At 39.7% G+C, this 12279-nt stretch overlaps 1 protein-coding gene and 1 pseudogene across 3 annotated transcripts; both read left to right on the forward strand.

Annotated features, from left to right (window-relative positions):
- Nucleotides 1–12279, forward strand: part of LOC113689139 (anthocyanidin 3-O-glucosyltransferase 2-like) — a 58068-nt pseudogene that overhangs the window by 15851 nt on the left and 29938 nt on the right.
- Nucleotides 4792–9455, forward strand: LOC140007635 (zinc finger BED domain-containing protein RICESLEEPER 2-like). Of its 3 annotated transcripts, none has more exons than XM_072050537.1 (3): nt 4792–5200; nt 6874–8979; nt 9072–9455. In XM_072050537.1, the coding sequence occupies exons 2-3, from the start codon at nt 8053–8055 to the stop codon at nt 9138–9140; spliced, it is 996 nt and encodes a 331-aa protein (XP_071906638.1). In that variant the 5' UTR covers nt 4792–5200; nt 6874–8052; the 3' UTR covers nt 9141–9455. The 3 variants fall into 3 exon arrangements, 2 of the variants coding, with proteins under 2 accessions (XP_071906638.1, XP_071906639.1); XM_072050538.1 differs by having other exon boundaries at nt 6884–8979; XR_011814970.1 differs by lacking the exon at nt 6874–8979 and having other exon boundaries at nt 9072–9153.

Raw genomic sequence — 12279 nt, forward strand, 5'->3', positions numbered from 1 at the left:
ACTTTGCAAATACATATTTACATACGAAGATGGCAATAACAGTACATAAAATGATTAATGCAACCAAAAAGTTCAGTGATAATGTGTTTGGGTTTTGCACTCTTAAATACAAAATTAATCTACAATGATTTACATGATACAAATTAATCCTAGACAATTTCACCCTTAAAAAATGTATTATCCCTTACACAAAATTTCTGTCAACATTTGCTTTGACCACTTTTGCCCCACAACTTGTATTATGCCTTCCAAGGTAACAGGCAATTCTTTACGACACCGTAATACACAACTAATAATTTTTGTCGAAGCATGTGATTGGAGTTGGGACAACCCGTACTTACGCACCTTCCTAAGCATGAACAGCAAGTGCTTTTCCATTTTAGCTTTTAATCTCCCGAATTTGCGGTTAGTCGAAATGGCCACTGTTGAATCTTTTGTTTTCCAATTTTTCCCTTGCGAGCGTGATATCGCAAGTACAATCAAAATAAGGTACGAGAGTTTGGATTGGTTTGGCTGCGCAGGTTGGCAACAATACTGGATGGGTTGGCGTACAATACAAGCTTTTTAGGCTATGCACGTCAGGGCTACTGCAAACACTTGTATCACATGCGCCGACCGTCACTGTAACAGATTTTTCCCAATTTCCAACCCTAATTTGCCAAATGGTATTACAACGAAATTGCTCGCCCAACCAGCGAACAGCCTTCCAAACTGTTTGATATAAAGATTTCGCATGAGTACGGACCCCTACGCACATACAAGGACGCATCACTTAACGGCAAAACTGTTCATAATCGCGGCTGCGAGGAAAGGGATTTTCTGAAAGTACGCGTCGTCACAGTATTCGTTCAACATCCAAGACGAACAGACTTGCGATGGGAAGGCTGCATCGTTACCGGCCACCGCGGGATGAAGAACACTCGAAAGACCTGCTGGTAGATAGGAACAGCCACAAATCACACATTTTCCTTGCACAAGGGGTACATGTTGCAAAATCAATCTCGTTAATTAGTTCTGCTTACAAGCCCCAACCTCTCATTTCGCTTACATGTAATAAAAAATGGCTGAATTTATTCTAAATTACTGCATAGGAAGTCTACTCAATTTATCCTAGAGGGTCGTCATTGGAACTTATGGAGTGGTGGAAGAGGCTGCCTCCAAAGGTGACCGCGAAAGTTGTTAGTGCCGGATTTGGGGATTTTCTGAGCCACTTACCCGTGGCCAAAAGAGATAGAAAGTTGCCTGTCGCACTAGCGGAGCGATGGTGAGACTCAACAAACTCTTTTCATTTGCCTTTCGGAGAGATGACACTGACACCGTTGGACTTCTCCTGTATAACCGGTGTTGCAGTTGGCGGCTTGCCCATTCCGTGGGATTATAATGTTAGGGAAAATGCCAATTACATCGAGGAGCAATTGGATTGGGTGCCAGCTTTTGCTTCTGGGGGTGCGATCAGAGTTACAGATATATTGTCATTCTACAAAGACAAAGCGATTGACGAAAACGATGACATTCAGGTGTCACAGCTGACTAGAGCTTTCGTTCTATACATGCTTGGCCGCACTTTTCTTAGCAACACGGGTGATACAATTCACCTGTGGTGTCTGCCTGCGTTGGAGGACGTAGATCGTATAGGGGATTTTAACTTGGGAGGGGCGGGAATGGCAACCTTGTACAGATTTATGTCTGCCGTCTCCCGACGCCTGACGAAAAGCCTTGGCGGCTACAGCTTTGTATGGGAGGTAAGTCCAAAATTGACTTCACTATATGTCATTTGGAGAATTCCATGTTCCGTTAAACCAACGGTGTGGCAGGTACTTCTTCATGTACAACGGTGGACATAATTTGTATGACAACGTGTAGGTGTGGGCTTATGAAATTCTTCAGTTAAGTCCGTATAAACTGAAATAGGAAGAGAGGGACGTATTGCCCAGAATGTGGCGATGGCGTTCGTCCAACAGAGGCATCCGCCATTCACCATCTACGGTTGAACATTTTCACCGCGTTATTGACACCCGAAACCCGGAAAATGTTTGTTACCGTACTAAGAACTTCTATTAGTTTTGAAACCACTGCAAGATTTTACACTAATCAGATTTATTTCCTCCTCTTGAACAATGCAATGTTAAATCGCTTTTTAATTCTGTATCGTAGGTCAACTGGCTGCCCTGGGCTGCAATGCCAATGCTGAATCGGTATCTCAAATTGAAGGAACTAACTGCAACGAGATTGATTTTGGATGGGCCCATGGGAAGATTTTACTACATTGGTGAGAGGGTGATTAGGCAGGTGTATGTAGGTGTATCTCCAAAGCAACCTCCTCATCGGCCACCAAATATGTACAACACCGATACCATTTCGGGAACCCCGCTACATGACGGGCTTCATGGACTGGCCATTGCAACACTATACCCAGAATCCCCGCCAGATGCTTCTTATGACGAATTTGTGCGCAACAGGCTAATGAAACCACTGACTTCGTCCTCCTTGTCACCCAGTGGCAAAGCGTGCGTAATGCATATATGTGACCAGTTGCCACTAAGTGAGGCTTCGACATCGTCACTGAAACATCCAATTAATTACCCTCCCTGGTCAGTGATGTGCATACAAACCGATGGATCACTGGAGGAAGAGGGCATTCACAGAGTTGGTGGCGATATAATAGGGTTGCCTCTTCCAGGTGTTGTTGGTGATGTGGTATGGCCTTCTTCCTCCTATATTTCAGCTATTAACTAAGTTTGAGCAATTTGTTTAAAATTCATACAGCCACATTTGTTTTTCCCACTTAGGTGCCCAGACAATGGTACGAGGACCTACTTGTACAATGCATGGGGCTGAGAAAGAAAGTGTTAGAAAAAAGTGCAGAAATATTTCGATTAACATCGAATGTATCGCAGAACACACATGTGGTGGAGCAAAGGCTAGAACAAATACAGCTCATTTTGCAAAGTGCATTGAAGCTCTAGGAGCGGACAGGGAAACACTGTTGTAGCTGTGGAATTGCTCGCCGGGAAACCTTCTGATGTAAGTGGCGACACACAAGTGCCGGGATGCAAACATTTACGGATGAGCTTGTTTTAAACAAAGGCCACGATTATTGACATTGCCAAAGAATGAGCACCCAAGGCCCATAACTGCAAAACGTTAGCTGTGTAGCCGGAGCAATGACCATTCCAACAACGCATTCGCAAAAAAAAAAACCCTGATGTTGCAATCGCCACATTTGTTGTGTAATTACGATACAATTTCAAGCACTTTACGAAAACTATTGTTGATAACTGTTCTTTTTTAATTTGTAACCTTCAACTGCTTTGTGTAAGTTTGCTTTGGAGGACCCGTGGCGTTCTTTTTTTACCATAAATTATCACAGCATTACTATAGGTGTCTTGCTACAGCGTCGTCCATGAACACATAATTATAAAATATGAACGGATCCGAATTTCAAATTGCTATAGTAATTCTTTGTAAATCAACAGTTACAAAAAAATGCATTCCGCAAGCAGCCAAGGTCGGACGATGAGGGATGGGAAAATTGGGAGTTGGAAAGGCCACCTGAGTTCAAATAAATCAGGTGAGCAGACAACACACTTTTGTTTGGTATGAGGGGTGGGGGAGGGGCGCGGGCGGCCTTTCTTCCCGGGTGTGGCAAAATTCCCCACCATTTACATACTGCTACCCAATGGGGGCAAGGAGGTCAAGGGATGGGTCACAACACGGGGGAGGAACTGGTGGATTTGTTGTTGTAGCGTTTGGTTCGCATTTTCGAGCCGCGCTTCGTTCTTTGTAAAGATTTTGTCTCACTAAACATATCTGGAGAAAATGTATTTATAAAATGAAATAACTAATGTATAAATTGTATCAATAAGTATGTATAGTTATTAGTATAATTCATAGTATGAATTAGATTACGTACATGAAAACGCATTACATAATTGTGTATACTTAATAAGAATATCATTAATTGTGCGTAAGTAGGTAAATTAAATATTTTAATCCAATGTAAATATACAAAAGTTCAAAAATAACTACATAACTATAAAAATATTAGTGATACAATGCAAACCGGGAACCCATTCGAAACCGTCTTACCAAACGGGTCGTTAGACTAATGAATGTATGCACAATTGGACCCCTTGCGGACCCGGAGTTGGCTACATTTCGATCCACGCGTTCGAAGTTGAAATGCGAAGGGTGATGAGCCTTCCCTCCCGTTGGTTTGTCCTTTTTTAAAACAAATTACTTTCCCGCGGTGTTCAGCCCTCGTTCCCTGCTTTTTTTTTTACCAGGAACGACGTTTCGGGAAGCGGTGTGGGTATAATATTTGGGAATATTTACAAATACACCATTTTTTGGAATGTTTGTTGTGATGTTTTTCAAATTTTTAAAAATGTTGAACTCGGGGGTGCTTGTTTAACTGATTGGAATTGGAAATGGAGATAAAATCATAGACTCTGAATTTGGAATTAAACTTGGCGTCCAATACTTAGCTTGGGTCACACATTGAAATGTTGTGCATTCCTATTCCTGATTAGAGCTGTTAATCGAACCGGGCAGCTCGCAAGCCGAGCTCAACTCGGCTCGATAAGGGCTCGGCTCGACTCGTTAACAGAGAGAAACAAGCCGAGCTCGAGCTCTAATGAGTACTCGTTTAATAAACGAGCTGAGCAGGCTCGGCTCGTATAAGCTCGGTAGGCTCGAAAGATAGGGGCATTTTCGTCATTTCAGCGTGTATGTGGTACACTAAGCCATCTCCCGTCTGCTGTGGCCCTAATTCCTCATTTCCTTTTTTGGTATTTCGTTTTCCCATCCCACAGGCCAGAGCTGTCACCCCGCACCCGCACCCGCACCCCATTCCCCGCAGCCTCCCTTCTCACCGCCAAGCGCCATCCTCCATTCTCACCGCACTGACCGCAGCCTCCATTCTCACCCCACCCCGTAGCCTCCATTCTCACCGCCAGCCTCCATTCTCCTAATTTTTTCTTTTCCCCTTTCTGTCAACTTTGTTCCCGTTCCACACCTGCAGCCGCAGCCGCACCCTCCTGACAAAAGCAGCCCACTGAATCAAGCGACTGAATTCCTTCCTTGGCCAGTAGCTCGCCTGATTCTTGCCACCGTCACTGACTCACCATACGGAGCAGCCACACGGAGCCACCTCGGTAGAGCCAGGGGCCTCTACCATACCCCGATTCACTGCATTCTGGTAAGTAGTGACCCCGATTCTTTTTTTCTTTTTTTTTTCCTTTTCTTTCTTTGTTTTTGGGTTCAAGAATTTAAATTTCAATCAATTTAACAAGCACACATGTATCGAGCAGATTAGAGTGTGCTTGATGATTATATACTGATTGTTGTATCTGAAAAAGATGGTATTGAAGACTAGCAAATATACTAGTAAATTAATAGTGAACGTCGAAATTGTCTTCAAGTACTGTTTTTTTTCTGGAGTGTTTGTTACAATATTTATATAGAATGATTATTGTTCACATTCATCCAAATTGTTCTATTTTTTATCGCTGGAGTTGGATGTTGACGTCAATAAACGAGATAATGTTTTTGGCCCTATGGCTGTTTCCAAGTTTTGCACTAATTAACTAGCCAAGGATGGTAACATCTGCATCAGTAGGTTCCTGCTGATTGCTATTTGGGTCATTAGTTTGTTTAATTAGTTTTTCTTTTTGTGGTAAGAGATGTGTGTTTAATTGGTACCAGTTTCTCTGATTTCTATCTACTTAATTTCTTTTTTAATCACATTTTTTTCCTTTTCTTGAAAATTAGCTAGCAAAGTTAGTATATATATCCACACACACACATATACTGGGACCATTATATGAAGACGTGGGAGAAATTGCAGCTTCGATTGCTATTCGATTATTGGTCTAGGCAAAGCCTAAGCATAGCAAATTTTAACAACCTGTGGCTTGATATGCATCACTCTGTACATCATTCATTGAATTAGCTTGATGAATTTGGTCAAGTTAATTACGATTAATCATAAGTTCCTTAAAGAAGATGAATGAATGGCAATAATTAGTGACACTGCCACTTAGACACTTACTGTCCAATATGTAAAAATCTTGGATAGCTGTCCCCATATAGCTCTGGGCTAGCCTGCTAGAATTAAATGAATTTAGGATCTATATATGGCTCCATACACCCAACTTGATGAAAAAGTGGTTGAATATGTAATAAGTGCTTTCGTTATCAATTTTGAGCAACCAACTATTCACGTACACTACGTTCTATGTATGCTTTCCAATCAAAAGAAGTAGACTGACTTCCCATTTCAATTTGAAAAATGAATTATAGCAAATATTTGTCTCTCTGAAAATAAATCAGGCAGATTATCTTTCATTGCCCATGCTCAGCTTTTGTTTTTCCTGTTTCCTTAGTTTAGTAAAAAACTGCTTTGCTTTTCTATTTCTGATGATCTGGTTGAGTTTCATTCGAGATGGTTGGCTATAGACTATAGTCAGACCACTGGAGCGCATGTGAATTGTGTACCATCTTCAGATGACACTATTCGTATTTAATTTATTGGAAAAGCCACTATACTGTCCTTTCTTTCATCACTGTCCCCATGCACAAACTAATTGGAACTATGGATTCAGTATTTCCCTGGAATTCATCGCTGTCCCTTGTTTGGATTGCCATTTTAAGAGTTTTTAAGATCTTTTCTCTATTATTTCATTAATCTGAATGTAAGGTTGAGAATTGAGATAGGAACAAGTTAAAGAAATGTTAAAATTGGCATGAAGTGGGCATTATTTCTTGGAATCTGTTTTATTACTTTTGTACCTTATTTCTTAGAAACATTATTCTAAATTTCTGTTTTGGCTAATCAAAATCTGTATTGGTTATTAAATGTTTTTGATTAAGGAATGTACAGCTCTCCATTCAACTCATTTCAAGGTTCATCATCAAGTCCTGTGATGGAGCAAAATAATGAAGACATGGAACAATTGAATTACAACGAAGAAAGAGCTGATGAGATGAGTGAAAAAGAGATAGAAATGATAGAAGATGATACTAATGAAGGAGGATAGCAAGTAGATGGAGATGGAGGAGCTGGTCCATTTGAGAAAAAGCAAAGAAAGTAGAAATCCGGCATATGGGATGAAATGAGTGAAGTAGTGCTAGATAATGGGACGGTCAAAGTGAAGTGCAACCATTGCAAGGAACTTTTCACCAAGAGTGCAACCGAAGCCACATCTCAGCACAAGAGACACCTGAATTCTTGCCTACAAAGAAAGATGGCCATTGGGGAGCAAAGCAAACAAAAGCAACAATTGTTGTCATTCACCGAAGGTGGAAGTGATACCAAGGTAAGATCATGCCAAGGTAAGAGAGCTTGCATCACACATGATTCTTGCACATGAGTACCCCTTTTCTATGATGGAGCATGTAGTTTTCAACAAATACATGAAAGCAGTTTCTCCATTTTATAAAAAGATTAATCGGCAGACTGTTAAGGAAGATTGTATGAGTACTTATACAATTGAAAAAAGAAAGCTGAAATCATTGTTGAAAGGTGCTAGAAGGATTAGTGTTACCACAGATTTGTGGAAATTTGGTCAAAAAATTCAATATATGGTTGTGACTGGTCATTTTATTGATTTTGATTGGGTGCTCCAAAAACGTGTGTTGAATTTTTGCAATGTTCCTCCTCCTCATACTGGAGTTATTATAGCTGATGCTTTAAGCAAGTGTTTTCTTGATTGGGGGATTGAGAATAAGGTTTCTAGCATAACTGTTGATAATGCTTCATACAATAATGTATGCATTAGGAGACTTAGAGAGGATTTTTCTCTAAGAAAGAGATTAAGTATTTGAGGAAAAACTTTTCATGTTAGATGTTGTGCACATATACTTAATCTCTTAGTGCAAGATGGTCTTGGTCAACTTGGTGGTGTGATTGATGTTATTAGAGAAGGGATAAAGTATTTGAACAATTCTGAATCTAGGCTTCTTTAATTTGCCAAAATTAAAAAACAACATCAGTTGCCCTCTAGAAAGCTAATTTTGGACTGCCCAACAAGGTGGAACAGCACCTATTTGATGTTAGCTTCGGGTTTAGAGTTTAAGGATGTCTTTCCACGATACGCAGACATTGACCCCGGATTTCACTATGTTCTTACTGATTTTGAGTGGATGAAAGTGGAAGAAGTGTGCAAATTTCTAGGAATATTTCATGAAATCACTAATATGATTTCCGGGTCCGAGTATCCAACATCTAACATTTTTCTTGTGGAGCTCTATAGGATTAAAGAGCTTTTAAATGAAAAAACTCTTGACCCTTTTGAGCATATTCGGGCTATGGCTGGAAGTATGTCTGCTAAATTTGATAAGTATTGGGGGGAAAGTAATGTGCTGCTGTCTTTGGGTGCAATTTTGGATCCGAGATACAAAATGTTTCTTATTAATCATGCTTTTTCGGTGATTTATGGTGAGGAGGCAGCTCCTAGATTCATGGCTGAGATTAGAGACATTCTTTATGAGTTTTACAATGAATATGTTGATTGTCACATTGTTTCTCATTCTGAACAACAACAGAGGCAGGTTGTAAAAAAGAGACAAAATGAAGGTTCTAGTTCTTCTAGTAAGAAACAGAAAATGGCTGCACCTGCCGTTTTAACTGGTAAAGAAAAGTTTCACATGCATGTGAGTGAAATTGATAGGGCTCCACCAGAAAAATCAGATTTAGATGTTTATTTAGAGGAAAGTATGTATGCTTGTGATGCAAATGCAAATCTGGATGTTTTGGCTTGGTGGAAAGGGGAAAGATTGAGATTTCCTATCTTGTTGAGAATGGCTGCCAATATACTCCCCATTCCTGTTACAACTGTGGCTTCAGAATCTACCTTTAGCGCCGGAGGTAGAGTAATTGATGATCGACGAGCTTCTATGTTAGTTGAGACGGTACAAATGTTGCTTTGTGGCAACGATTGGATCCGCAGTCTTCATGGCCTAAAGACTAAGTCTCGCGTAAGTAACTAATTGGATGTTTTTGTTGTTGTTATAGTTTCCTTATATCTGATTTTAAAGAATTTTATAACTTTCTTACTTTTGTTTTGTAGGAATCACTTGATGCGGCCGAATCAATCACATTTGAGGAAGTTGAACTTCCTGAATCATTCACGAGCTGATTTGGTGGCTGTTAATGTTGCTTGGTGGCTGTTTATGTAAACTTTTGATGCTGTAATCTGATATTTGGTTTGGACATGTTATCTGATATGTTTGGGGGCTGTTTATGTAAACTTTTCATGTTGTAATCTGATATTTGGTTTGGACATGTTATCTGATATGTTTGGTGGCTGTTTATGTAAACTTTTCATGTTGTAATCTGATATTTGGTTTGGATATGTTATTTGATATGTTTTGGACATGTTGTAATCTGATTTGGTTTGGATATTGTAATCTGAGTTTTTATATTCGACCTGGCTTGCAATATTTGGCTTCAATTCGAGCTTGTGGAATTGAAGATGATATATTAGGGAATGTGCTCTTCTTTTGTCCGGCTAAATATGAGTTTGCCAGGAACTGATATGCTCTTACCCGTAAACGAGTTCGAGCTCGAGTTTCGAGCTCGAAAAGCTCTGCTCGAGTTCGAGCTCGAGCTTCGAGCTCGACAGGACCGGCTCGATCTCAAACTCGAGTTCGAGCTCGAGCTCGAGCTCTCTACTAGTATATCGAGTCGAGCTCGAACGCCTTGTGAAGCTCGAATTAGTAATCGAGCGAGTTCGAGCTAGCTCGATTAGAGGTTCGAGCCGAGCTCGATTGTCATATGCTCGAGCTCGACTCGGCTCGTTTAACAACTCTATTTCTGATGCTTGGTTTGATGAGAGTTTCTTAAAGTTAATGTAATTAAATTCCAAATTTACCCCTGCCATAACAATTTGTATAAAATAAAAGAATTACACATACGACAAATTAACATCTCCATAAATGTTAGTATGATAGTTATTAACCTTTTTGATAAAACATAACAAAATCATAAACCATAAAACAAATTACTACTAGAAAGTAAATATAGTCGTTGTATTAAAAAGGAGTCAATTCCCAAAAACAGAGAGGATTTTAACTAACTTTCCAAAGGGTGGCGATTTTTTAGTCTCTTCCCAAAGAGTGAAAAGTAAATCCAAGGAATGCGTTCTTTCAAATAAAAACGCAACTTTCAAATACGTTATTTTAATTTTAATAGATTTGTTTAAATATGAAAATTTGGTTAAATAGCGCACAACAAACTAGCTCTTTATGGGAAAAAGGCAGATTTTGTTGTATGTTTTGTACCAGTTCTTTATGGGAAACATACCAACTCTTTATGGGAAATAGAGCCCAAAGAAAAATTAGTATGTTTTGTATTTAACATAAGTTTAATATGTGAAAGTTTAAGAAAACGACCAAACTGTTTGTAAGTTTCGGACCGCCAACAGTTTTAGTTAATTAGTTAATTAGACAATTAGCTAATTAGAATAACAGAAATTAGTTAACTAACTATTTCCAAAATTAATGATTTACTTAATCACATAATTACATTATGTGCATGTGTGTGTGTGTGTGTTTGGGGGGGCGCAAAATGGGTTCTAGTTAGGACGTCCGTGGCGGTAGCTGAGGAGTCAGACGGGTATATATCAAAGAGTCGCGACTTTCTTCTTGACCATTTGCCCCGCGGAACCCGTCTGCCAAAGCGCTGTTAGCGAGTTCTGGATTTCGTTTGACGATCGATTACAAGTACGTGCTCATCTTGGCCGGTTATCAATATGGCACCTGCTTTGCTTGTTTCTAGACGTATTGCATAACTATACTACTGTACTTGAATGCTGTTGTCGGATTTGCTGGCGGTGTATAATTTGCTGTGTTATCAACAAACGTTTGGGATGAATTTTTTTTCACGTGTGTTTGGTATTTCGTCTTCAGTACAAATCGCCATTTTCCCGATGCAGTTGGTTATTGCTATAACGAGACGCTCCACAAAAATTATGTCTGAGCACTTCATATGGTGGAAAAAAAAATAACGTTATTGTCAAAATATACACTGTAGTTGAACAAATGCAGTGGTACATTTCCCACTCCATCGCCCCCGCAAATTCCTTTTTCTTTTCTTTTGTTGTAAAAGATTCCTTAATGAAACCAGATAGCAAAAATAGAACAATTACATAATTGGATTTTTGAAGCTTCAATAATCCAATTCCGTTTTGGAAATTAATTGCAAAACTAATGCAGCTTACTTTCCTGATACGACATTATATAACGTGTACCATGTTTCGAAACTTGACGCCATGCAAGGCCAGAAACCGTTAGTGTTATCTACGAATGCACATATTTTAGGATATGTTGCTTGTTCAATTGTTATTTTAGTTTTTCAGGAAACAGTGATGGATCAAATCTTACATCATTATTGGGGCTACCCGGGATTCTCTGCGGCTAAGAAAAGGAGGCAACCCAACATGGCCAACGAATAGAATTTATCGAAAATAACCTCCATCTCCTCCCTTCCGAGAGAGGTGCTAGCTGATGTTCTTGCACGTGTCGCAGCTTCTTCGTCCACTGATCTTTTCCAGGCAAAACTAAGGTTCATTCAGCTATTGAGGATAGAAACATGGGTGGCCTAAATTTTGCGAAACATGTCATTTTCTTATGCAATAACTGGATCATGATTCATATCTTGTAGCTGTAAGCTGTTTTGCGATGTTTCGGAAGACAACAATGTGTACCAGCGTGTGTCCCTGGACAAGTTTGAAATCGTTCCGTGACATAAAATCACAATCTGTCCAGGTTCTTGAAGAAGTGTAGACAGAGCAAAGATGCAGAAGCCTTGTATTGGAAAGGGGTGGTAGGCATCATGGTTTTTGGCAAGTTGCTTCATTTTATTCTGCTTTTTACATTCAAGCTATCAATGATAAACTTAGTCTATGACATTATAATTCCAGCTCTGCACTGGGACAACTTCGGTTTCTTTGGAAAGTAAGCAGCAAGAAACAAAAGAGATCATGGATTGATCTCTTTTGTTAGAAGAATTTGTGTATGCATACCCGAAAGTCTAGTAATGTCGTACCCAAGGGAAAAAATAAAAAATCTGGTCATGCCACGTAAATTAGCCGCCAAACAATTCCCCAACACTATCAGTGCCCTTTTCATTGTCTTGTAAATATTTCAATAAGTTTTACGTAACATTGTACTTTCAACCGTGATCTGCTTAGGTTGATTATTTTAGAGGTAAGAATGTGGAAGCAGCATTGGAATGCCTACAAGGAGCTGCGCAATCAGGCCACGACGAAGCTGCCT

Source organism: Coffea arabica, chromosome 5c, assembly GCF_036785885.1.
Source record: "Coffea arabica cultivar ET-39 chromosome 5c, Coffea Arabica ET-39 HiFi, whole genome shotgun sequence".
Taxonomy (NCBI): domain Eukaryota; kingdom Viridiplantae; phylum Streptophyta; class Magnoliopsida; order Gentianales; family Rubiaceae; genus Coffea; species Coffea arabica.

Bases quoted from the DNA above. Each gene is read 5' to 3' on its own strand.
- LOC140007635 (XM_072050537.1), top strand. From the start codon at position 8,053: ATGTTAGCTTCGGGTTTAGAGTTTAAGGATGTCTTTCCACGATACGCA. The intron at 8,980-9,071 runs GTAAGTAACTAA...TTTGTTTTGTAG, and splicing joins GCCTAAAGACTAAGTCTCGC to GAATCACTTGATGCGGCCGA.